General features: G+C 65.2%; 3 protein-coding genes across 6 annotated transcripts; 1 reads left to right on the top strand and 2 right to left on the bottom strand.

Annotated features, from left to right (window-relative positions):
• The first annotated feature begins 1,175 nt into the window (after positions 1-1,175).
• On the top strand, positions 1,176-6,490 carry EIF5A (eukaryotic translation initiation factor 5A). Of its 4 annotated transcripts, none has more exons than XM_032839857.1 (6): positions 1,648-1,779; positions 3,615-3,800; positions 5,084-5,188; positions 5,364-5,495; positions 5,579-5,652; positions 5,812-6,490. In XM_032839857.1, exons 2-5 carry the CDS (start codon positions 3,636-3,638, stop codon positions 5,639-5,641), a joined length of 465 nt encoding a protein of 154 aa, XP_032695748.1. In that variant the 5' UTR covers positions 1,648-1,779; positions 3,615-3,635; the 3' UTR covers positions 5,642-5,652; positions 5,812-6,490. The 4 variants fall into 4 exon arrangements, with proteins under 4 accessions (XP_032695747.1, XP_032695748.1, XP_032695745.1 ...); XM_032839858.1 differs by lacking the exon at positions 1,648-1,779 and adding an exon at positions 2,046-2,146; XM_032839856.1 differs by lacking the exons at positions 5,579-5,652; positions 5,812-6,490 and adding an exon at positions 1,176-1,262 and having other exon boundaries at positions 1,616-1,779; positions 5,364-5,479.
• A 190-nt stretch (positions 6,491-6,680) lies between these two features.
• On the bottom strand, positions 6,681-9,270 carry GPS2 (G protein pathway suppressor 2). Its single transcript, XM_032839853.1, has 11 exons — positions 9,239-9,270; positions 8,875-9,037; positions 8,449-8,558; positions 8,257-8,369; positions 8,042-8,121; positions 7,868-7,950; positions 7,520-7,673; positions 7,346-7,435; positions 7,168-7,247; positions 6,985-7,080; positions 6,681-6,858 (listed from the first exon to the last, which is right to left on the bottom strand). Exons 2-11 carry the CDS (start codon positions 8,966-8,968, stop codon positions 6,775-6,777), a joined length of 984 nt encoding a protein of 327 aa, XP_032695744.1. The 5' UTR covers positions 8,969-9,037; positions 9,239-9,270; the 3' UTR covers positions 6,681-6,774.
• Positions 9,271-9,839: 569 nt separating this feature from the next.
• NEURL4 (neuralized E3 ubiquitin protein ligase 4) lies at positions 9,840-20,446 on the bottom strand. Its single transcript, XM_032839835.1, is given in 31 exon segments — positions 9,840-10,148; positions 10,464-10,629; positions 10,705-10,817; positions 10,949-10,998; positions 11,000-11,094; positions 11,247-11,354; positions 11,437-11,524; positions 11,603-11,782; positions 12,095-12,253; positions 12,763-12,927; positions 13,102-13,263; positions 13,352-13,450; positions 13,528-13,752; positions 13,838-13,983; positions 14,353-14,484; positions 14,571-14,746; positions 15,042-15,120; positions 15,222-15,298; positions 15,392-15,590; positions 15,678-15,840; positions 15,964-16,049; positions 16,384-16,565; positions 16,815-17,079; positions 17,192-17,264; positions 17,771-17,859; positions 17,943-18,054; positions 18,224-18,463; positions 18,465-18,523; positions 18,675-18,740; positions 18,970-19,414; positions 20,165-20,446. Coding segments are annotated over 31 exon segments (4,686 nt in total). The 3' UTR covers positions 9,840-9,943.
• Positions 20,447-21,067: the final 621 nt, after the last annotated feature.

Genomic DNA, 21,067 nt, shown 5'->3' on the forward strand with positions numbered 1-21,067 from the left:
CACTGGCCATTCCCCTCACCCATCCCAGCACCCGGCAGCTCCCATCTACTGCCTGCTTCGACAGATTCACCGATTCTGGACATTTCGTGCCCTTCAGATCGTGGGCTATGACCTTTAGTGTCTGCTGTCTCTCCCTGAGCGAGCTGTTTCTGAAGGTCACTCCGCAGAAGGGAAGACGACGTCCCTTTTTCGTGGTTGAATAATATTCCGCGGCGGGCACAGACCGCGCCGGGTACCCCCGCGGACGGGTGTTCGGCGGCCGCGCACAGCTCCGCGGCCCGTGCTCGCCTGCGGAGGTCGGAGCCCTCGTCTGTGACGCGGGGCACGTGCCCGGGACGGGAACTGCTGGGTCGCGGGGACAATAGCGTCTTGGGGGAAGAGCGGGCCTGGGTTTCCGCGATGCGCCCAGGCAGCTGGGGGTCTCGTGTTCAAGCGAAGGGGAGGTGCTGCGGACCGTGGCGAGGAGGGACCAGGGAGTGACGGCAGCTCCGTGGCCCGCCCTTCACTCAAGCGAGTGTCGCAGAGACACCGACCGGGTCGCGGGCTTGCTCGCAGCCCGGGGCCGGGCTGGCGGCTCGGCTTCTCCACCGCGCCGCCGGAAGCCGGGAACCGGGCGGGGGAGACTACAAAGTGCGGGGCCAGGGGGCAGCTTCCTTCCCCACGAGGAGGGCCGGGGAGGGGTACAGTCCGAGGGACAGGCTGCCTCCCGCTTCACGGTCCTCCGCCGCGACTCCGGGGAGGGCAGTGGAACGGAACGCGCCGCCTTCGGTTTTCTAAGAGCGCTCGCAGACGACGGTTTCGGAGACGGCAGGGAGCACCTGGGGAGAGGAGGGGAGAAAGGCCCCCAGAGCCTCCTCAGGGCACAGGCGCACGCCGCCCCTCCGGCCGCCCCAGGCAGCCAGCCGGACCCCTCTCTCCCACAAGATGGTGGCCACCACGCGGCGTTCTAGCCCGCGGCTGGAACTCTATGGCCGAGCCGAGGCCGGCCGCGCAGGGCAGTGAAGCTGAGCTGGGCGGTAACCCGACCACACCAGCGCGCTAGGAAGTGTGTGCGGAAAGAGCCCTCCCGCGCATGTGCGGGAAGGGGAAACGGGCTTCCAGACGAGGGGCCCACCCCGCAGTGCAAGTTTTCTGAAACGTGTGAGTCGTTTAAGTCCAGTGAAAGCCGAGGTGGGGCGTTCCCCAGACGCATGCGTCCTCGCCGAGACCGGCGATACAGTGGCGTGGTCTTTTCAACGCCCGGCGTACAGACGACGTCTGAGGTGGAAGGGGCGGTCAGGATTCCCAATACGCATGCGCTTTGAGGCCGAGGCGTTCCCTTCAGAGGGTGTGGAGTGCAGGGCTCCTCTTTGCGCAGGCGCAGGTCCTGTCCGGTAGGGCTAGTGGTCTATCACGGGAAGGGAAGAGGAGGTTGAAGGGCTTGAAAAACCGGGTGCGCCTGCGCACTGCCTACTTGTGGGAAGAGTTCGGGATTTGTGAGGGGCGGGGTCACGCAAACGCGTCATTGGATGGGTAGGTGGGAGGGAGGGTGGAGCTCGGGGAGGGTCTTTGCGCTTGCGCAGTGCGGGGGTGGAGGGCGGAGGGGATAGATAGCACGCTTGCGCGGCTGTCACAGGGCTGCTTGGTTGGTCAGTGGGGAGTCGGCGCCTGCGTACTAAGACCCGTGTGCAGCAGCGGCGGCGGCGGTAGAGGCGGCGGCGGCGGCGGCGGCAGCGGGCTCGGAGGCAGCGGTTGGGCTCGCGGCGAGCGGACGGGGTCGAGTCAGTGCGTTCGCGCGAGGTGAGAGCGGGCAGGCCGCGCGTGCGCGGAACCCTGGCTTGGGCCTGGGAGTGGAGATGGAACTGCGCGAGGGTCGGGGGGGGGGCAGAGGGGAGCGGCGGCGGCCGCCGCGGCACAGGGTTCGGCCCGCGAGCCGCGCGAGGTGCGGAGAGGCGCGGGCGCGCGCCCCGGTTGGCGCGCGGGGTGACGGTTGGGGCCGGCTGGGTGACGTTGGAGCGACGCAGGGCGGGGGACGGCGAGCCGCGAGGCCGCCACGCGGGAGAGGCCGCCGGGCGGCCACGCCGGGGCGAGGGCCGGGGGCCAGATCGGCCCGCCGGGGCAAGGGGACCTGGGCCGTTGAGAACCGGGCGCCGCGCGGCCACGTGAGGTGGGGGAGGGGGCTATTCGGTGAGAGGGCATGTTGGGGGGGGGTTGGCGGCCGGCCTGGGGGGAGGGGAGGCGGCGTGGCTCCGGCCTGGCGCGGGCTTTGGGGGGGGGGGTGCCGGCGGCATCGGAAGTGTCCCCTACCGGAGGCTGCCCTCGGGGTCGGAGGCCGCATGGCTGAATGTGGACGGGGGCCGCATGGCAGCGCGGGGACCCCTCCCCCCCAGATCCCGGCCACCGGAAGCCCCGGGAGGCCACATGGTGGGCGGGAGCCGGCAACCCCCCGGCGCGGGGAGAGGCAGTCCTCGCGAGCGCCCAAGGGAGCTTGGAATTTTGGGGAGGGGAAGCCCGAGGCCCGGATCCTGATCACCCCGGAGAGCCCGCTGCGGGCATATGTTAGCGCTCCCCTGCCCCATGGGCCCCCGGAGCTCTCCCTGCAACTCCGCTGTGAAGTGAGGCGGCCCGCAGGTGTAAGTAGCGCGCTCCCTTGCCGGGCGGCCGGAAAACCGGGGAGACCCCGGAGATTGGACGGCAGCCCAACTCCTGCGGGCCGAGCCGACAGCGCCGTCGGGTCCCGGGCGCAGAGCTCCACGCCGCGCCCGGTGCGCTTCACCTTGTCACTGCCCGCGCCGCTGCGTCGGGCCGGGGAGCGCCGGCGCCGCCCGCCTGGCAGAACTTCCACTACTTACTAGCACCAGCGTTTTGCTTTCATTTTATTGTCATTCACCACTCCCCACTCCTCCGCTCTGCGCGGAGCCCGCAGGCCCGGCCCGAAAGCCGACAGTGCCGGTGCATCCTGGGAAAAGTGGGAGGGCCCTCGCGGAGAGGCCGGGTTCCTGGGTTCCCTTTGGGAAACGAGATGGAGGTGTTTGGCCAGGGGAGAAGTTCGAAAACAACTCTGCTTTCCCTTCCTCGGCTGTGTGTGCAAATGCGTGCTGGAGAGGCGGGAATCCCCCAAAGAGGCCTTGTGGTTTCCTGTGCCAGTGACTGGCCTGTGTGGGGATAGGGTGGGGGGTGTAACAGAGCCGGGTGGGGCCCTGTCCTCCGGTCTCCACCCTCCCCTCTCCCCCCCCCCATAGCCCCGCCCTTCTGCTGGCTCATGGCTGCTCACCTAATTATAGCCCTGGTTGTGTGTGGGGAAGAGGGGTGGTTGGTTTCAGTGGCAAGTAACACCTGAGTCTTCCCCCTCCCCGGAGTCAGCCTTGGCCCATCTCCGGGATTGCCCATCCTGACTCCCTGCGGCCTGCCTTTCCCCACCCACCCCTTTACGTTCATTTGGGCTGCGGGTCCAGCCTCCGTCCCCCACCATTCCCAGACACGCAGCAGGTCTTAGGTACTTGTGGTTTCAGTCAGTATTTAATCTGGGCCTGGTGACTCTCCTTTAGGTGGTGGTGGAAGGAAAGGGCTTGGGATGGCGGTGAAGCTCTGTTGGCCTCCACCCTGACTGACTTGGGTTTTCTTTCTGACTCTAGTTGGAATCGAAGCCTCTTAAAATGGCAGATGATTTGGACTTCGAGACAGGAGATGCGGGGGCCTCAGCCACCTTTCCGATGCAGTGCTCAGCATTACGTAAGAACGGCTTCGTGGTGCTCAAAGGCCGGCCATGTAAGATCGTGGAGATGTCTACCTCCAAGACGGGCAAGCATGGCCATGCCAAGGTTAGAACTTGACCTCTCCGCATCTTGCCTTCCCCACACTTGCCCATATCCGTAGGGCTCCCAGCAGCAAGCCGTCCTCGGTCCCTGCCCTCTCCGTTCCTTCAGCACTGGCTTACTGTCCTGTTCCTTGCGGTCAGCACTCAGCTCTGGATACTTTCCACCTGTACCTTTCTGAGGGCTTCGGCTCTTCCTTGGTGCGCCTTCCCTTTCTGCACTCTTCCTGGAGTCTCTGGCTTCTGGCTTCTGGGTGCTCTGTTCAGGTGCTCTCACCTTCCTTCTGGATTTCACTTTCTGCCTCTTTTCCCCTGAGTCTTTGTTCCCAAGGTTTCTCCAGGCTTAATGCTGGAAGCAGCCTTTTCTGGAGAGCACCAGGATACCTCCGAACCTCCAAGTCATCTTGTTGTCCCACAGTCCACACCAGCTTTCCCTTTGGATCTGTGATGCCGTGTCTGCCAAGTCTCTGCCTGCCCCCTCCCCTTGAGTCCCCTGAGCCGCCCCCTCGCATTCTTGGATCCTGACATTCTGGCTAGTGCTTCCATGTCAGTTAAGACTTATCTACCCTGGGAAGCTTTTTTTTAATTTATTTATTTGACAGACAGATCACAAGTAGGCAGAGAAGCAGGCTCCCCGCTGAGCAGAAAGCCTGATGCGGGGATCGATCCCAGGACCCTGAAATCATGACCAGAGCCGAAGGCAGAGGCTCAGCCCACTGTACCCTTCCCTGGAAAACTTGACTTGGTCCATCCTTGGGTTTCTTAGGATTTTGTTCCCTAGTTGGTCTGTCTTGCCTTGGCCTGGCGTTCATCCTGGGTTTCCTCGTTCATGTCTAGATCCTTGTCTGCGTTCTTTCCTGGTTTTCTTACTCCCTGGGGCACAGTTTGTTCTCCCTGAATTCGTCCTCCTCTCTGCTCTCTTCCTTTCTCATTCCTTTTTGTCGTCCCCAGTTCTGCACCTTTTATCCCGGTGTCCGGATGCTCTTTCAAAGGTCTTACCTAGTCTCCCATGCCCAGGGCTCCTCGGTCAGTGTTCCCGTAGCTCAGGGTAACTGGTGGCCCCAAGCGTGCCCTACGGTTTCCTTTGTCAGTCACCCCCAACCTGAATGGGGTCTGTCTGCCTCTTGTTCTTGCTGGACGCCTTATTTCTTGAGTCGATTTGCTTGGTTCCGCCTCCCCCGATCTTGCCCCGACAGCCTAGTCTGACTTCCCGCCTGTCGGGGCATCGCACCTTCCTCTTTCCGCCCTGGACCCGGCTGGGTTTCTCTTTCATGTGATGCGTACATGCAGGTCCACCTGGTCGGTATTGACATCTTTACTGGCAAGAAATACGAAGATATCTGCCCGTCCACTCATAATATGGATGTCCCCAACATCAAAAGGAATGACTTCCAGGTACACGGGTGGGTTTGTGGTTTCGGGGAGGGGTAACATTGACTAAAGGAGCTCTGTGCTGTGGCCGGGGAGGGGGGCGCGCAGGACAGCGGGGAGTTTGCAGCAGTTTGCAGCCCTTGTTTGTACTCAGACCCTTTATCCTCTGCCTGTTTTTTGCTCCCCTCTCTGCCCCCAGCTGATCGGCATCCAGGACGGGTATCTATCACTGCTCCAGGACAGCGGGGAGGTGCGAGAGGACCTTCGCCTGCCCGAGGGAGACCTCGGCAAGGAGATTGAGCAGAAGTACGACTGTGGAGAAGAGATCCTGGTACGGTGCCCCACGCCGTCTGCCCCGCTGCATTTTGCCTCTTCTTCTGAGCTCCCTTCTGACTCTCCCCTTTGTACCCACAGATCACGGTGCTGTCTGCCATGACAGAGGAGGCAGCTGTTGCAATCAAGGCCATGGCAAAATAACCGGCTCCCAGGTGAATGTGACGCACTCCCCCCAGCCCACGTCTTGTCCCCACCAAAAACCTGCTCTCTTGTCTCTCATCGTTCCGGACTTCTTTCCCAGCCCCCTGCGGGATCCTCACCCTTCCTGGGGGCGGTGATCTCCTGCCTCACCTGGTCTCTCTCCTCCCTAGGGTGGCGGTGGTGGCAGCAGTGATCCTCAAGCCTGCAGAGGCCCCCTCCCCCAGCCTGGCCCAGCTCTGGCCTGGCCCTTGGCTGGACTCCTCCTCCTACACAATTTATTTGACGTTTTATTTTGGTTTCCCCCACACCCCTCTCAATCTGTCGGGGAGCCCCTGCCCTTCATCCTGCTCCCTCGGCCAGGAGTGAGTGATCCTTGGCCTTGGTGAAGCTGCCCTCCTCTTCTCCCCTCGCACTACAGCCCTGGTCAGGGAGAGGGGGCGGGTGCTGCTTGTGGTTTAGTGGGATTTTTGTTTTGCTTTTGTTTTTTTTTTTTTGTTTTTGTTTTTGTTTTTTTTTTTAATTCAATCTGGAATCAGAAAGCTGTGGATTCTGGCAAAAATGATTCTTGTGCCCTCCCCCCACTCAGCCCTGCTCTGGTCCCTTGTTTCCCCATGGCCCTTTACCCCAAGCACCACCCCACAGATGGGGGACCAGCCCCCTCCCCTGCCTATGTCTCTCCCCAAATCCCGTTAGCTGGGGAGGGAAGAAGAGGAAAGGGGAGGGGACCTGCCCCCTCCTCAGGCATCTGGGAGGGCCCTGCCCCCATGGGCTTCACCCTTTCCTGTGGGCTCTCTCCCCGACACATTTGTTAAAATCAAACCTGAATAAAACTACAAGTTTAATATGAAGGCCCCAACTCAGTTGCTTTTTTGAATTAAATGGGTGTTTACTGATCAGAACATAAAAGAAACCACAGGCACTGGACACTGAACTTGGCAGCTGAGCTCATTACCCGCCCATTGTCTTCCTGTGACCTGCCTGCCACCCCTCCCGCTCTATACAGCCCTGGCCTGGGCAGGGAGGCAACACAGACGGCAGCTGGGGGTGGTGAGGTGGATTTTATTGGGCTGGGACACACCAGGGACCCTCACCCATAGCGGGGGCTGGGGGTCAGCGAGAAGACAGTCTGAAGATCACTTGTGGTAGAATCGCGGGTTCTGGGTGTGCTGGATGAAGGGGAGCCGAGGGCCAGGCTGGCTGGTAGCTGCAAAGCCCGACTGGTGGTGGGGGAAGGAGGGCTCTGTCGGTGTGCGCCCCCCTCCCCAGGGAGAGGGAAAAGGAGGGGTGGGGGCCGCCTCCTACCCAGTCCTTTCCCGAGAAGCGAGTGGGATTCCCGTCCTTACCTTCCCTGCCGGTTGCATCTGCACAGGGAGCTGGGGAGAGGCAAGGAGTCCCGGGGCTGGATGCAGAGCTTGGGGATGCATGGGGCGCAGGGAGGACTGTGGAGAAGAGAGTTAGGACCTGAGGCAGCCCGGGGCGCCCCTTGGGAGAGAGCTGCCCCTGACCTCCCAAGACGCCATACTCACGGAGTCTGAGAAACCGGTCTGCTGGTTGGCGTGTTCCATCTGCTTCTGTAAGGACAGGGCACCGCCAGGCTGGAGAAAGCCTAGGAGGGGAAGGGGGCGTGTGCGGCATGAGTAGAGCGCGGAAAAGGGAAGCGCGGTGGATGCTGGGAGCCAGGGCTGGGGCTTGGGGCGGCCTCACCTGTCTGGGTGGGCTGGAAGTGGCCGTGCACCGCGTAGGGCTGGGGCTGCGGCTGAGACAGGTACTGCACTGCCGGGAACGCCGAAGGCGCTGAGGGAGGCAGGGGCACAGGGTCGGGCCTCCTTCCCGCGGCTGGGGGAGCCGGCTCCTCCTTCTCTTCCTACTACTACTCACCTCTGAGCTGCTGACTGGGGCTGTAGGCCGGCTGTGTGGGTCCGTAGTGCGGTGGGGCCTGAGCGGTCCCGTAGGCCCCACCAGGGCTGCCCTGGAACTGACCGTGCTCTGGGGTCCCCGCGAAAGCTGCTGCCGAGCCCACGTAGTGCCGGGTCTGTGGAGGGAGGAGGAGCGCGGACTGCTGCGGGAAACTGCCCCAGAGCAGCGCCCCGAGCACCCTGCGTGTGCCCTGCGACCGCTGTGTGGTAAAGCGCCACACAACGACTGGGACGCAAGTTGCACGAAGGCGCCTGGGTCTGCGTGCAAGTAGCCGGGAAACCAGTGCGCGCCACGCCCAGTCCTCCTTACCGTCAGCACTTGGGGCCCGAACATCTGTTTGGCCCTGTCGGCTGCCATGAGGGTGCCCGGGCGGCTGTGTCCTCCAGGGCTCCCTAGACAGGGAGAGGGGCTTCGTGAGGCTGAAGTGGGTGGCTGCAACCCCCAGGAGGGCGCCGTTCTAACACAGGGGTCTTCATTTCTCACCCTGCATGCTGAGGAGGTGTGTGCCTGTGTGAACCGCCAGGCTCTGCGGGTACGCGGCTGACGTCAGAGTGGTCAGGTCGCTGCGGTGAAAGGCGGGCAGGTCAAAATCAAGGACGAGGACGAGTGCCCCCTCTTCTGCCATTAGACACAGATCTGGTGTTACCTGATCCTAGTTACACTCTGCTCTGATTTTATTTTTAGCTCTCCAGTCCCACCTCTGCTCCTTTCGCCTCCGTTTCTCCTCCTCATGTAAAACTTTCTTGAGCTGCAGGAAGAGCTGGTGCTTCTCTTCCTGTAGGGCCAACAGCTTCTCCTGCAACTTCAGGATCTGCGGAGGGAGGGGAGAGGGGCTGGAGACAGGAGGACCAAAGGAGGAAAGAGCTGGGACAGATCGAGGGGTCGCTTACTTGTTCCTTGGTCTCCTCTAGTGACATTCGTTCCTCCATCTCCTTCTTCTTCCTCCTCTCCTGCTCTTCCTTCATCTTCTGTTCCATCATCTTGTCCACTTCTTCCTCCTCTGGAGAAGAGGCAGAACGGGAGGACGGCAGGGTGGTTAGAGTACCGTAATGTCAGAGACCGAGCTCCTGCAAACCCGGTTATCACAGTGCCCCCTCTGCCCCCTAGGCAATGGCTCCTTCCGTCGGGAGGGGACGGGGAGGGAGGCTTTGTTCGGTGCTCTCCAAGGTCCTTCCCGACCCAAGGGTTCTGGACCTCAGACCCGGCCTCCAGCTCCCACCACCGGAGGGGCCGTCCCGTCCCATCTCTCCTCCGCGCGGCCCCGGCGGAGCGCTGCCGCCCTGGGCCGTGTGTCCTCCCGCTCGGGCCCGGCTCACCCTGCCGCTTGCGCTCCCGCTCCATCATGATGTGCCGGTGCAACGCCCGGGCCATGGCGTTGGAAAGCTTGGGGCGCTCCAGGAGCGCCGGCATGGTGCTGCCGGGGGCGCTCGGGCCGTGAGCGCCCGGCTCTGTCACGGACTGCCAGACCTCCGACCGGACCTGCCGGGACGCGGGTGCTCAGGAGGGTCGCGCCGGGCGGGCCGAGGCGGAAGCCCGCCGCCGCCGCCGCCCCGAGGGATCACGCGCCCGGCGCCCGCTCCCCTCTCCCCCCCGCCAACCCCGGGTGTCCCGCGTGCGCCGGCGGGCAGGGGTCGCTGGCCTCGGCGTTCCCCGCCCCCCGCCCCGCCGGCCCCTCCCTACCCGCCTTCGCTGAGCTTTCCCCGCGGCTCCTGCGCGCTTGAGCTGCGCGTCACTTCCGGCCGCCGGGCCGACTCCTTCCGGAGCAGGGAAGGCAGGCGGCCTCGGGGCTCGGGCGCGGGGAAGGGCGGAAGCGGCCGCGACGGGTGCCGGGGGCAGCCAAACCCCGTCGGCGCGTCCGGCGCCCCCAGCTGGGTGGACCCGGGTCTCGGCGGGGAGCGGCGCGAGAGAGAGGCCGAGGCGCGCGCTCCGGGACGGCGTTTATTGGCTCCTTGGAACCCCGCGTCCGTAACAACTGTACAGAGGCCCACCTTCCCCGCGCCCGCCCTCCCCTCTCCGCCCGGCGGCCCCGGAAGCGGCGGTTCCGGGGCGGGGCGCGGGGTCCGGTGGCGGGGGGCTCCTCGGGATTCACAGTAACAGGAACGAAAACGGAAATAAATTAAGTGACACGGGGGAGGGAGTCCAGGGAGTCGTGTTCCCCAAGTCAGTGCATGAGGGGCACTGCCGGCCCCGAGCCCCGCGGGGGGGCGTGCGCCCTGCACGCGGAGACGCGCTCCCCTTCCAGCGCGAGGCGGGCGGGCTCCGGTGGGCGGGCTCCGGTGGGCGGGCTCCGGGCGCGTCCGCCGGGGCGGGGTGCGGAGTCGGGCCGGCGGCACTCAGAGTCCGCGGGCCGAGGCCCCACTGTGCTTGTCGTCGAGAGGCCGGCCCTCACTCCACCCGCACCAGCAGGGCATACAGGAGCGTGGCCCCCTTCTCCTTGGTCACCCACTCGAGTTCGGCGGGGCTGAAGTGCGGGTCGGGAGGTTCTCGAAGGACGGCCGAAGGGGGCCCGGGGGTGTAGGAGCCGGGGCGCACGCACACCTGGAACGCCACCTGGGCCTGGTGCGTCCGCTGGGACTTGGGGTCCCGGAATCTGTCGTGCAAGGAGCAGAAAGCCGGCCTTGAGGAACTCGGGCTTCCCCCTCCCTCTGCGACCTGCACGGCGGCTCCGTACCTCGGGGTCACGCCCGCCGTCTCCCCACCCGCCCGCTTGTCCCCTTCTCCAGGCCTCTACTCAAAGCTTCTTCCCGAGGTGGCCCTGACCGTGCTCCAACCGCTTGGGGGGCCCACTGCGCTCCACTCTGTTTTACTCCCGTAGTGCTAGTCACCTTCAAAGCTAACCGTTCTAGAGTGTCCCGGTGGGAAGGCGGAGGGGAAGCCGTGGAGACCCCACCCCCCCTGTACTCACTGCACTTTGGATGCCAGGGTCTCGGCCCCAGCATACTGGAGGGAGGGGGAGAGCAGCACCGGAGGGGGCTGCTCCTCCCGCGGGGGCGCGCAGTTCTCCCCAGGCTCCTCAAACCCTACCCCGGGCTCGCCTTTCAAGGGCCGGCAGCTCAGGATGGAGGCGGTGCCTGTGGGGGAGCCAGGTCAGGAACATGCCTGGGGACCCGGCCCCACCAGCCCTGCCTCTGCTGGTCCCGGGGTACCTGCTCCCAGCTCCCCTCGGTCCAGCACCCTCCGGACCGCTGCCACGTTGCTCCCATGATACGCCATGTGCCACTTCTTGGTCAGCGTCCCAGCTTCCAGGCGCGGATTCACCCTAGGACGGACCCAGGGGACACTGGACACAAGCAGCTGGCTCACAGACACCATCCTCTGTCCCACGGGAGCCTCCCTCGTCACCGGGGGAATGAGTGCTAAGGGAGACATGCAACCCTGACCCGCGAGTACCTGAGGTTGAACCTGCACCAGCCGAAGGGCAGCGCGTACTCCCGGGGGGGGCTCCCCACGACGCCTGTGGGCCTCGTCCCCTCGAAGCTTCCGGCAAGACTCACAGTAGCACAGGCTCCGTTTCGGAGGAGGGATGAAATAATCCTCTTCGGGAAAGCGAGAGGCAGTCGGCTGCGGCTCCCGCCCCGGGTCTCCAGCACATAGCATCCCCTCCTCTCCTGTCGGTCCCTCGGGCTCCCGGCATGGCCCCGCCCTGGCAGCAGGGAGTGTGGCGGGTTCTGGGGGACCGGGGACTCACCAGGAAGCAATAGCAGTTCTTGGAAGCGGGAGCAGAGGGCGTGGTACTCGCAGCTCTTCAGAGGGCCAGTGGCGGGCAGAGGGCCCCAGCATACACTCTCCTTGATGCCTGAGAGGGCGGAAGGCGGCAGGGTCGCAGGGACAGCAGGGGCAGCGGGGCCGCGCGGGTGGGGATCTGGGGGCTGCCTCACCGTCCACCATGTCCGCCTTCTCCATGTCCCCCTGGGTGCCAGCACTCTTCCCACTAGTAGCTCCTGGCTCGGGACTCACAATTGTCACCTGCAGGGGAGGCGTGATGAGGGAGACCCACCCCCGAGCGCCCCGGCACTGCCTCTACCCCGCCGGCAGCCTGCTCACCTGCTCGCACTGCCCATAGAGGTCCACGAGGGCGTGGCAGGGCTGGGGCACATCTGGCACAGCCACGCCCTGGTCTATCCCGTTCACGTGCAGGTGCAGCCCTCCAGAGCCATCCAGCCGCAGGCCCAGGACGGTGCCCTCAGGACACGTGTCCAGATTGGGCCCAAACTTCTCACAGATCTGGGGGTGGGGAGACCTACTGTCTTCCCAGAGCTCAGACAACAGGCAGCGGCCACCCCTGGGCTCTGTTCCACTTCCGGCTGCCGGTGCCTGGGCCTTGCCTCCACGCTAGCCCCCTGCCCAGGCTCTACCCGCCACCCGCTGGCCCCCCCACAGCCACACTCCCAACGGCAAGGATGTAGGCGGCCCTGACAAGCCTGAGTCTAGATGATGACATGCTCTTGCTTACCCACTAGAGGGTTTCCCCACACAGCGCCCCCGATAGCTGTGACCCCCCCCCCCACCAGGGCCCTCCCGCCACCCCCCAGCCACCTTGAGACCGTTGTGGAAGATGCCACGGCCCCGGAGCAGCCAGGCCGCCCGCTTGAGGCCACAGGCTGACGCGGGGAAGTTGAGCCTCTCTGGCGGGCATGTGATGACGCCCAGGACCAGCGAAGATGTCCACTGTCGGTTCAGGGAGTCTATCCGCACCTGGGGGACAAGGCGACTACTACTCCCCAGTCACGGCCCCCTGCGAAGAAGCCACCCAGCGGCCCCGGGCTCCCCATCCAGGGCAGGGAGGGGTGCTGCCTCTTCTGAGGCCGGAGGAACTGCGAACTGCAGATTCACTGGTTTCCTTCCCTATGTCAGCCTTGGTGCTGTTGCCTGGGCAAGGGTGCCTGTCCCCAGGGGCTGCCTTCAGCAGGCTAACTAAATCTTTTCATCTGTAGCAGAAAGGCCCCCTCCTCGGGCAAAGCCCTCCCAGCATGCATGTGCAGGGCCGCACATCTTTCTCGGGACTCCCCCAGTCCCTCGCTACTGCTCCTCTCACCAGTCATAGGGATGGGGACTTCCTGAGAATGGCTCTACAGATCCCACCGCAGGGTACAGACCAAAGCCCCGGAAGCTCCTCCAGGGGTCTTGCCTCCACTCTGTCTTCAAATGGGGGGTGGTTTCTCCAGGAGGGCTGGTCCACTGGACCCTGGGCAAGAGGAACCCACCTGGACCAATAGCTGGGGCACCAGGGGCTGGCCGATGACGACGATGCCTTGGTTGTAGCTGGCCACCCGTGTGGCCGTGCGGTTCCCGTTGGACAGGAGGATATTCTTCCCGTGGTTTTCCAGGAACTCGAGGGCCATGGGCATAACGGCCACTTGATTCTGGTCCTGGTGCGGAGGAGAGACGGCGCTGCCAGGGCCACCCATGCCAGGCCCAAGCTAACCCCTCCCAGGCATTTACACAGGGCTGGTGTCTATGCCTCTGCCCACCGGGGTGGAATCAGAGAGCCCCAGAGCACCCTGGTGTCCCCCAGCCCCGTGCGCCCCGCCGCGGTCTCTCACCCGCAGGCCATGCTCCTCCCCGTCGCCGTCCTCCTCGCCCTCGCTGCCAGTGTCCGAACTGGGAGAAGGCGGCTGGGTGCCCTCTGGCTCCTCCAGCCGCGTGGAGCTCACGACAGACACGCTCCGTACCGGCCCGTAGAGATCCAGCACGGCCCACACATTCTGGGGGCACGCACACGACACGGGAGTCAGACCCCCATGGGGGGGCCTCAAGCCCACTCCGCAAACCCAAGGAACAGCTCGGCCTGACCTTGGCAATGCCGGTGGCCGCGGGCCCCATGTCCTCTCCGTCCACCAGGATGTGCATCGTGTCGTCGGCGCCCCGACGGATGCCCACACGGCTCCCCACCTGGGACCCAGAGCGGATGAGCCTTGGCCCACAATCCCCCGACACCCCCGCCCCCACCCGGGAGCCAGCTGCCTCACCCCCAGCCTCTCGAGGTTCCGGCCATAGTTCATCCTCTGGAGCTGCCCGTCGCGCCTCACTTCACAGCTGGTCACCATCCAGGTGGTCTTTGACCGCAGCTCAGGCAGAGAGGGAGGCAGCCCTGGGCCGCCGGCTGCGCCAGGCCCCATCTCCCCCGGTGCTAGTGTGGTCAGCCCCAGGCGGAGGGAGCCCGCCCACTTCTCGTCCAGCTCCTCCACCTTCACCTGACGGACAGAGAGCATGGGGCTGCCACGGGCACAGGGACGGGTAGCAGCAGCCTGGCCCCATGGCAGCGAGCCTGCCGCCCACCTCGAAGACCTCCTCCGTCTTGAGCTCCTTGGTGCTGAAGACGAGGCCATGAGCGTAGCCGGCCGCGCGCACCGCCCTTGTGCCGTCCTCCTCCAGAGTGACGTTCTTGCCGCAAGAGCTGTGGAAACGGTGAGTCACGCCGGCCACTGTGGAGAGACGGGACCCCCGGAAGGGGCAGCATGGGGGCCGCAGGCTCCGGAAAGGACGGGGCGCAGAGCTTTCAGGTGAAACAGGAAGTTGCCCTAAAGGCCCCCTTGGCCGTCGCTTCTTGGACGCCTCTCCCTGCAGGGAGACCCATTTCCAAAGCAGACAGGCCCCGTTGTTGGGCAGGGGGCGAGTGGGGTGCCCAGTCCACGCTCCAGCCGGAACCCCCTCCCACCTTCCTGGGGGCGTCCCACCCTGGCTCCCTCCCTCCCTGCCCTTGTTCCCTGCCCGGTCTGCAGCCACCAGCCGCCCCCCCTCCACCCCCACTGGGGAAGCAGAGCCCACCCGCCTGCCCTCCCCGCCAGCTGAACCTGGGGAGTGCAGGGGGAAGGACTTCTCAGTGGCGGTGTTGCTGGTCGCCAGGCTGTTGTCCATGGGGCCGGTGGCATTGGTGATGGACACCTGGACACACTGGCCATACAGATCCACCACCGCGTACACGTCTGGGTGGAGGAGGAAGGGGTCAGGGGCCGGCCGGCCCGGGCGGGGCGGCAGGAGGCTGGCAGGCCAAGCGCCACCGAGCAGTCACCTTTACCCGGGGGCAAGCCTGAGCAGGCGGCGCCCTGGTCCTGGCCATTGATGAAGTAGTGCAGGTCGCCCTTGGCCGTGCGCATCATGCCGATACGTGCGCCCGTGCCCAGTGCGTCCAAGTCGCAGCCATAGTTGTTGCGCATGGTGTTCCCGTCCTGCATGATGGCCGTGCCGCTGCGGGGCGACACGCATGGGCCGCTGAGCGCCCCACTCCGGGCCTTGGACGGCGACCTCAGCTTGGGGTCAGAGACCCGGTCCTGCGTCTCAGCCCTCTGGGATCTCCCCACAGAGGGGCCGCCGGAGCGCACGTGTGGAGGCGGGAGGGCCGGCCAGCGGCAAGGGGAAGGGGCAGCCACCCCCACAGGCGTGTCCTCATCCGTGGCCACCGCAGGCCCCACGTCTGGCCCCCCGTGCCCTCGCCGGCACCACCCAGCCTGCCCGGCACCCCCCCCGAGCCAGGGAGCCAAACCTCAGCATCCAGGTGTCGTAGTCGATGTCCGTCATGGTGTTGGGGAACTCGAGGTCCTCCGGCCGAATAGCCGTCACCCCTAGGAGGAGGCCGGCGGGGCTCAGAGCCAAGCCCCCGGCAACAGGCAGCCCGCACCACTCCGCACACACACACGCGCACACACACGCACGCGCCTCTTACCAGCCTCAATGGAGCCTGACCAGCGGTCCACCATCTTCTGAATGACAATCTCAAACAGCTCTCCGTCCCGCAGGGCCCTGCCGGGGACACGGTGACCATCAGACGGGCCCCGCACGGGTGGCCGAGGCCGGGCAGTGGGAGGCGGGGGCCGAGCCAGCGCCGACACTGACCGGTTGGAGATGACGATGGCGTCGTTGAACTCGCTGCGACAGTTGTGGCGGAGTGCCGTGCGGCCCCCGTTGGTGATGACGGCATTACTGCCATGCAGCTGGTGGAAGCGCAGGTCGGAGCCCCCAGCGCCTGATGACGGGGAGCTGGGGGACAGCTGGTTGTTCTCTTCGGGGAGTGGCTCAGGCACGGAGGGCACCTCTGGGAGAGGGGACGGAGCATGTGAGGCTAGTGTTCTCTGAGGCCCCCCGAGACCGCCCCCACCCTGGCCCCAGCCCCGGCCCTCACCCACGTCGTCCACAATGGTGGCCTGGGCCGCCTGGCCGTACAGGTCCACAACAGCGTAGACACCCGGGGGCACGTTCCAGGCTGCAGGGCCCTGAGTCATCCCGTTGACAAAGAAGTGCAGAGTCCCATCCTCCCGCCGCACCACGCCCACCGTGTCCCCTGCCTTGGAAGAAGGGGGGCTGGAGTGAGGAGTCAGGCAGAGTTCCCGGGGGGGGCTGGTCTGACGGCAGCCCCGCCTGCCCCACTCTCTGCGCGCCGCACCCCGGCGGTGCCCCCACTCTCCCACCTTGAGGCGGTCCAGGTTGTGCCCATATTCATCTAAGATGGTCGTCCCATTGTGCATCACCCCATTCCCGGTCATCATCCACGTTCCTAGGGGGACAGGGAGTGGCAGAGGACATAAGCGGGAACCAGGGCTCCGCTCCGCTGCACAGCAGTCCCCATGTCCCTCCCCAAGGCCGCTGGCCCAGCCTGCCCTGTGTGACGGTCGGCTCTCTTCCCAGGGCCAGGCAAGAAAACCGCATGTCCCCGCACCCCACAGGCGCAGTCCACATGGCGGCGCTCCGCCCCTAAAACAGTTGTCCTCCCCTAAAACAGTCGTCACCAGGGGCATCAGGAACGACCCAGCTGGGGACCCAGTGCAGGGCTCTGGGGACAGCTCCCTCCCTGGGGCCCTCTCTAGGCCCTGGCCTGCCTGGGAGCTCACCAGAGCGCAGGTTGGTCATGGTGGAGGGCAGCTGGAGGTAGGCGGGGTTGTGGGTGGTGACCCCAATCTCGATGGAGCCGGCCCACTTGTCCACCATCTTGTCGATGCGCACCTGGAACACCTCTCCGTCCCGCAGGGCCCGACTGCTCAGCACCACGCCGTGGTTGAAGTCATCAGTGGCACTGAGGACAGCGAATGGGGACTCAGGCGTGAACCTGTGCTCCGAGCATGCCCAAGCTTAGCCCAGCGGTGCCTGCCTGACACCCACTGCTCGAAGTCAACCAGAGAAACTCCGTTCTCCGCGAGGCTCCACACTCGCCCATCCCAAGCTCCCCAGGTCAGAATCCCTCTGCCTCCTGCTTCTCCACCCCCCGCCCCCCAATCCCATCAGATCCCCTTCTGCAGGCTTCTCCCCACCCCATGGGCCATACTGGGGCCTCAGGGCAGTGCGTCCCTCGTGGGTGATAGCTGCTTTCTGCCCGCAGTTGGGGTGGAAAAGCAGGCGCTCGGGCTCAGCCTGCGCGGTGGGGGCGGCGCGGCGGAGGGCCCCCTCCGGAGACAGTGCCCGCAGGATGGCATTGTTCCGGCGCAGGCGGTCGCTGTGGTTGTTGTTATGGACGATGGTCACCTTCACAGCCATCCCATACAAGTCCACAACACCGTACACCACTGGGGGCGTCAGTGGGGTAGCCACACCTGGGTGGGGGGAAAGTGGGGGGACCAGCATCAAAGAGAGGCAGAATGAGGAGGTCCGGAGCCCCCACCCCCAAAAGCCGGGGCTGGTGGCCCACTCTGGGCGTCCCCTCACCCTGGTCAATGCCATTAATGAAGAAGTGTAGGGCAGAGTTGGACTTCCTCGTGAGGCCAATGTGGTCACCTTCCTACCCAGAGGAGAAAAACAAAGGTCTCAAATGCATTCCCCCTTCAGGCTCCAGGCTTGTCCTCCCGCCCAGGCCGCGGGGGAACAGCTGCAAAGATGCCACAGTCCCGAGCCCCCAGAACCTTCCCGGCTCCCGGCGGGAAGCCACCTTATAAATAAATGTCACCTCGCCCACCTCTCCAAGCAGTTTACAAAATGCTAACGGGCTCAGCTAAGACATTAGAAGAAAACGGAAAAAAAAAAATACGCCCTACCACCGACAACTCTCGAGCTTCTCACCTCGGGTCACTGCCCCACAGCCACACGGTGAGAGAGAGTGACCCCCCCGACTCCCCAGATCTGCAAGCCTAACCATTGGCCAACCCCACCTTCTCAAAAAGAAACTTCAGACGAGAGAGCAGAGGCCTTGCTCTAGGCCGCAGCAGAGACCGTGCGGCCTGGGCAGGGAAGTGAGAGATAGGGTCGCCCCAGAGATGGGCCCCCACGCTGCACCCTGCCCCCCCTCACCTGCAGCTCGTCCAGACTGAACTCACAGTACTCCCGGCGAGTGCCCTTGCCGTTGGTCAGGATCCCGCAGCCGCTCATCATGATGGTGCCTAGAGAAAGGGGGGACTGCCCAGCTAGAGCTCCTGCGGCCCTCGCCAGAGGAAGGGGCCTCCGCTCTGCCGGGGACTGGTACCTGACTGCAGGTTGGTCATGGTGGCTGGGTACTCAAGGTTGTTGGGGTTGTGGGTGGTGACACCGATCTCAATGGAGCCCGACCACTTGTCTACGAGCTTGTCAATGCGGATCTTGGGGGGAGTGACAGCAGGAAGGGGGAGATGTGGTGGGTAAATGCCGAGAAGGGACCCTCAGACTGTTCTCTGCACCCCCCACCCCCACCCCCACCACTGTCAAGGATCAAGCCCGTCTTTGGGTCCCAGAGGGCGGGGTGCAGCTAGCACCCGGCAGCTCACACACCTCGAACATCTCGTTGTCCCGCAGGGGACGGTTGGTCATGACCACCCCATTGTTGAACTCATCCAGGGGCCGTCGGCGCTCAGCGGTCTTATTGTTGTTGCTTAGTTTGATGAGCGTCCCGCACTTCTCGTGAAAGAGCAGGGCATCGTTGGAAGTGAGGACGGGCGAGGTGGCGGCACCGCCAGACCCCAGTCCTTCCCCTGCCGGCGGGGAGCTCAGGTTCACATTTAGGAGCCCCCCCGTTGTAGGCAGACAGGATGGCGTTGCCCACCACCTCGGAGAGCTCCATGCTGGCAAAGTCTGCGGCAGTGGGATGGGGGGGGGAAGCTGGAATGAGGCGCTACCTCCTCAGGCTCACCACTCTCCCCCTAGCCTTCTCCTGAGGCCCCTCCCCTCGCCTCGTCCACCTCACTTCCCGCTCCCCTGCCCGAAGCCTCCCAGAAGCCCTCACCATTATGCGACTCAAGGCTGTTAGGAAACGTCTCCGGCCGGGCCTGCGCTGGGGACACCATGAAGGCTGGGGACCAGGAGGGATGGGAGGGGAATAAGGGTTCAGCCCCTGCTGCAGGGCCCACAGCCAGGAGACCCCCCCTCCTCTCCCTAGCCCCTGCTTTCCCCTTCAACAGACTGGGGCGGGGGGAGTCTGAGTGACCCTGCTCACACCCAGCCTCTTTGCCACTTTGTCTCTCCGGTTCCTTCAGCCACTCCCTCTGCCCCACCTCTCCACCACTGCCCTGTGTTCTCACCTTCATCCCCGGAGGTCCCCTGTTCGGTCAAGGCAGAATCTTCAGGGGGCGCGGAAGGCTCGAGGGGAGGTGTGGGAATGGGAGTAGGGGGGCTGAAACCTGGCTCAGGGGGCAGCACGGTGATCTGGGTGCACTTGCCATAAAGGTCCACGACGGCCCAGACACGAGCAGGAAGGCCCGTGGCGGCCACCCCGCAATCCCGCCCGTTCACCCAGAGCCGCAGCTCCCCCGCAGCTGTGCGCTCCACGCCCACACGGTCCCCTTCCCCAAGCTGGTCCAGGTCCTGCCCATACTCCTCCAGCACAGAACGTCCGTCCCTCAACACCGAGCAGCCTGACACCACCCATGAGCCCCCCTTCAGCCCCGTGGCGCTGCTGGGGAAGTCCAGTATGCTGGGGTCCAGTGCCGTCACCCCGATCTCGATGGAGCCACTCCAGGAGTTGACCTGTGATAAGGGCGGTGGACAGAGGCTCAGGATGGGCCCCCATGGGTCTCCCACCACTAGGAACCCACGTGTCCCAGACCACCGTGTCCCCCTCTTCCCACATCTCCCGGCAACTAACTGGCTTTTCTCTCTGGAGACTGAAGCAGTGGTCTCCGAGACTCCTCAGCCACCAGGTTCCCAGCTTTTCACGCCCACACTCCCTACTCTGGGGTCCCACTCCCCTCCCCACGAGGAGTCTCTCCTAGGCCCCGCTGCACTCACGTTCCTCCTCTTCCCCACCCCACCTCTGCTCACCTGGCCTCTTCACCAATTCACACACAGCGCACACACCTCCCTCTCCCCGCGTCTCTCTTCACCCATCCTTCCGCGGGAGCGTATCCGCCAGTGGTTAGTCCTTCCCTGCTTCTCCCCTCCCTTCCCATCACATCCCTGACATCCCTCCATCCTCCACCTCCCGGGGCGATCCCAGGAGATCTGGTCCCTACCCGTTCCCGGGGACGAAGTCCGGCGTCCCTGCCCTGCCCCTGGGTCTTGAGGAAACGCCAGCTGTCTTCGTCCCTTTCCCCGTGAGAGCGAACGTTTCTGCTCCGTGCTCCCTTCCCGCCCGTCGCCCGGTGCCCGGTGCCTCGCAGGTCGGTGCCCTCTCGGCAGCCGGCGATGCGAGCCAACCTGGCTGTCCGGCCCGTGTCTGCCGCTCGCCCCCTCCCACCAGCCTTCCCCTATCTCGGTTCCGCTGGCCCCGCTCCGCACCTTGCGGTCGATGCGGACGGTGAAGACGCGTCCATCGCGCAAGGGCTCCCGGCTCAACACCAGCCCGTGGTTAAACTCCTGGCCCGGCTGCTGCCGCCGCGCGGTACGCCCACAGGCCGACAGGCTCACCAGGCGCCCAGTTCGCGGGTGCAGCTCCCCGCCGCTGCCCAGACCTCCGCCGGACCCCGGCCCTGCGCCGCTCCCGCCAGGGCCCCCACCCCCACCCGGCCCCGGCCCGGGGCCTCCCCCAGAGCCCCCACTCCCACCCGACCCCGCCGCCATTGCCGCTGACACCGGGGCCGCGCGACAGCCGCGCTTGGCGGCACCGTGGCAACCGCGGTGCACAGACACCCGGAGGGAAGAGGACTCGGGGCTGGGGCCAGGTATGCTTTACGGCACTGCCGGGCGACGGCGCATCCCCGGCTGGGGAATTAATGACCACCGCGGTGGGAACGGAAGGACAACGGGGTCGGGCGGGCTTGCTTTACGGCACGGCGAGGTGACGGAGTGGGCCCGACAGCCGTGCAGACGGGGGCAGGGAGCGTTTGCGACAGCGGTAGAAACGACGGCCGCAGGCGTCTTTACGACGCAGGAGATGCAGGCCCGCCCCACTCCTTCAGCTTTGCGACAGCGGCCCCGCCGGCCCCGCCCTCGCCGAGGCAGGCGACTCCTAGAGATAGTCGCTTTCCGGCGAGGGGGGAGCAGGCGTCCCCTCCGTTGCGCCTTCTGCGGGCGGGAGCGTGGCGTCCGTGGGATTCGGAGAAGAGACCCTGTAGTTTTACGCATGAAAACCTCGGCCCCCCGCACCCCGAGAGCGCACGTTTCGCGACAGTGTCGCCACGCCTCCACTTGGTCTCTTCCCTCTCGTGAGAGGCAAAGCGGGCCAGCTTGCGGGGATACACG

This window comes from Lontra canadensis, unplaced genomic scaffold, assembly GCF_010015895.1.
Source record: "Lontra canadensis isolate GAN:19392208 unplaced genomic scaffold, GSC_riverotter_1.0 scaffold110, whole genome shotgun sequence".
In the NCBI taxonomy this organism is placed as follows: domain Eukaryota; kingdom Metazoa; phylum Chordata; class Mammalia; order Carnivora; family Mustelidae; genus Lontra; species Lontra canadensis.

Coding starts and splice junctions, on each gene's coding strand:
- GPS2 (XM_032839853.1), bottom strand. CDS start 8,968: ATGCCGGCGCTCCTGGAGCGCCCCAAGCTTTCCAACGCCATGGCCCGG. Junction 7,436..7,519: donor CCCCAGTCAGCAGCTCAGAG/GTGAGTAGTAGT, acceptor TGCCTCCCTCAG/CGCCTTCGGCGTTCCCGGCA. Junction 6,859..6,984: donor AGATGCAACCGGCAGGGAAG/GTAAGGACGGGA, acceptor CCCCACCACCAG/TCGGGCTTTGCAGCTACCAG.
- EIF5A (XM_032839854.1), top strand. CDS start 1,836: ATGGAACTGCGCGAGGGTCGGGGGGGGGGCAGAGGGGAGCGGCGGCGG. Junction 2,147..3,614: donor GCGCCGCGCGGCCACGTGAG/GTGGGGGAGGGG, acceptor TTCTGACTCTAG/TTGGAATCGAAGCCTCTTAA. Junction 3,801..5,083: donor GCAAGCATGGCCATGCCAAG/GTTAGAACTTGA, acceptor GCGTACATGCAG/GTCCACCTGGTCGGTATTGA.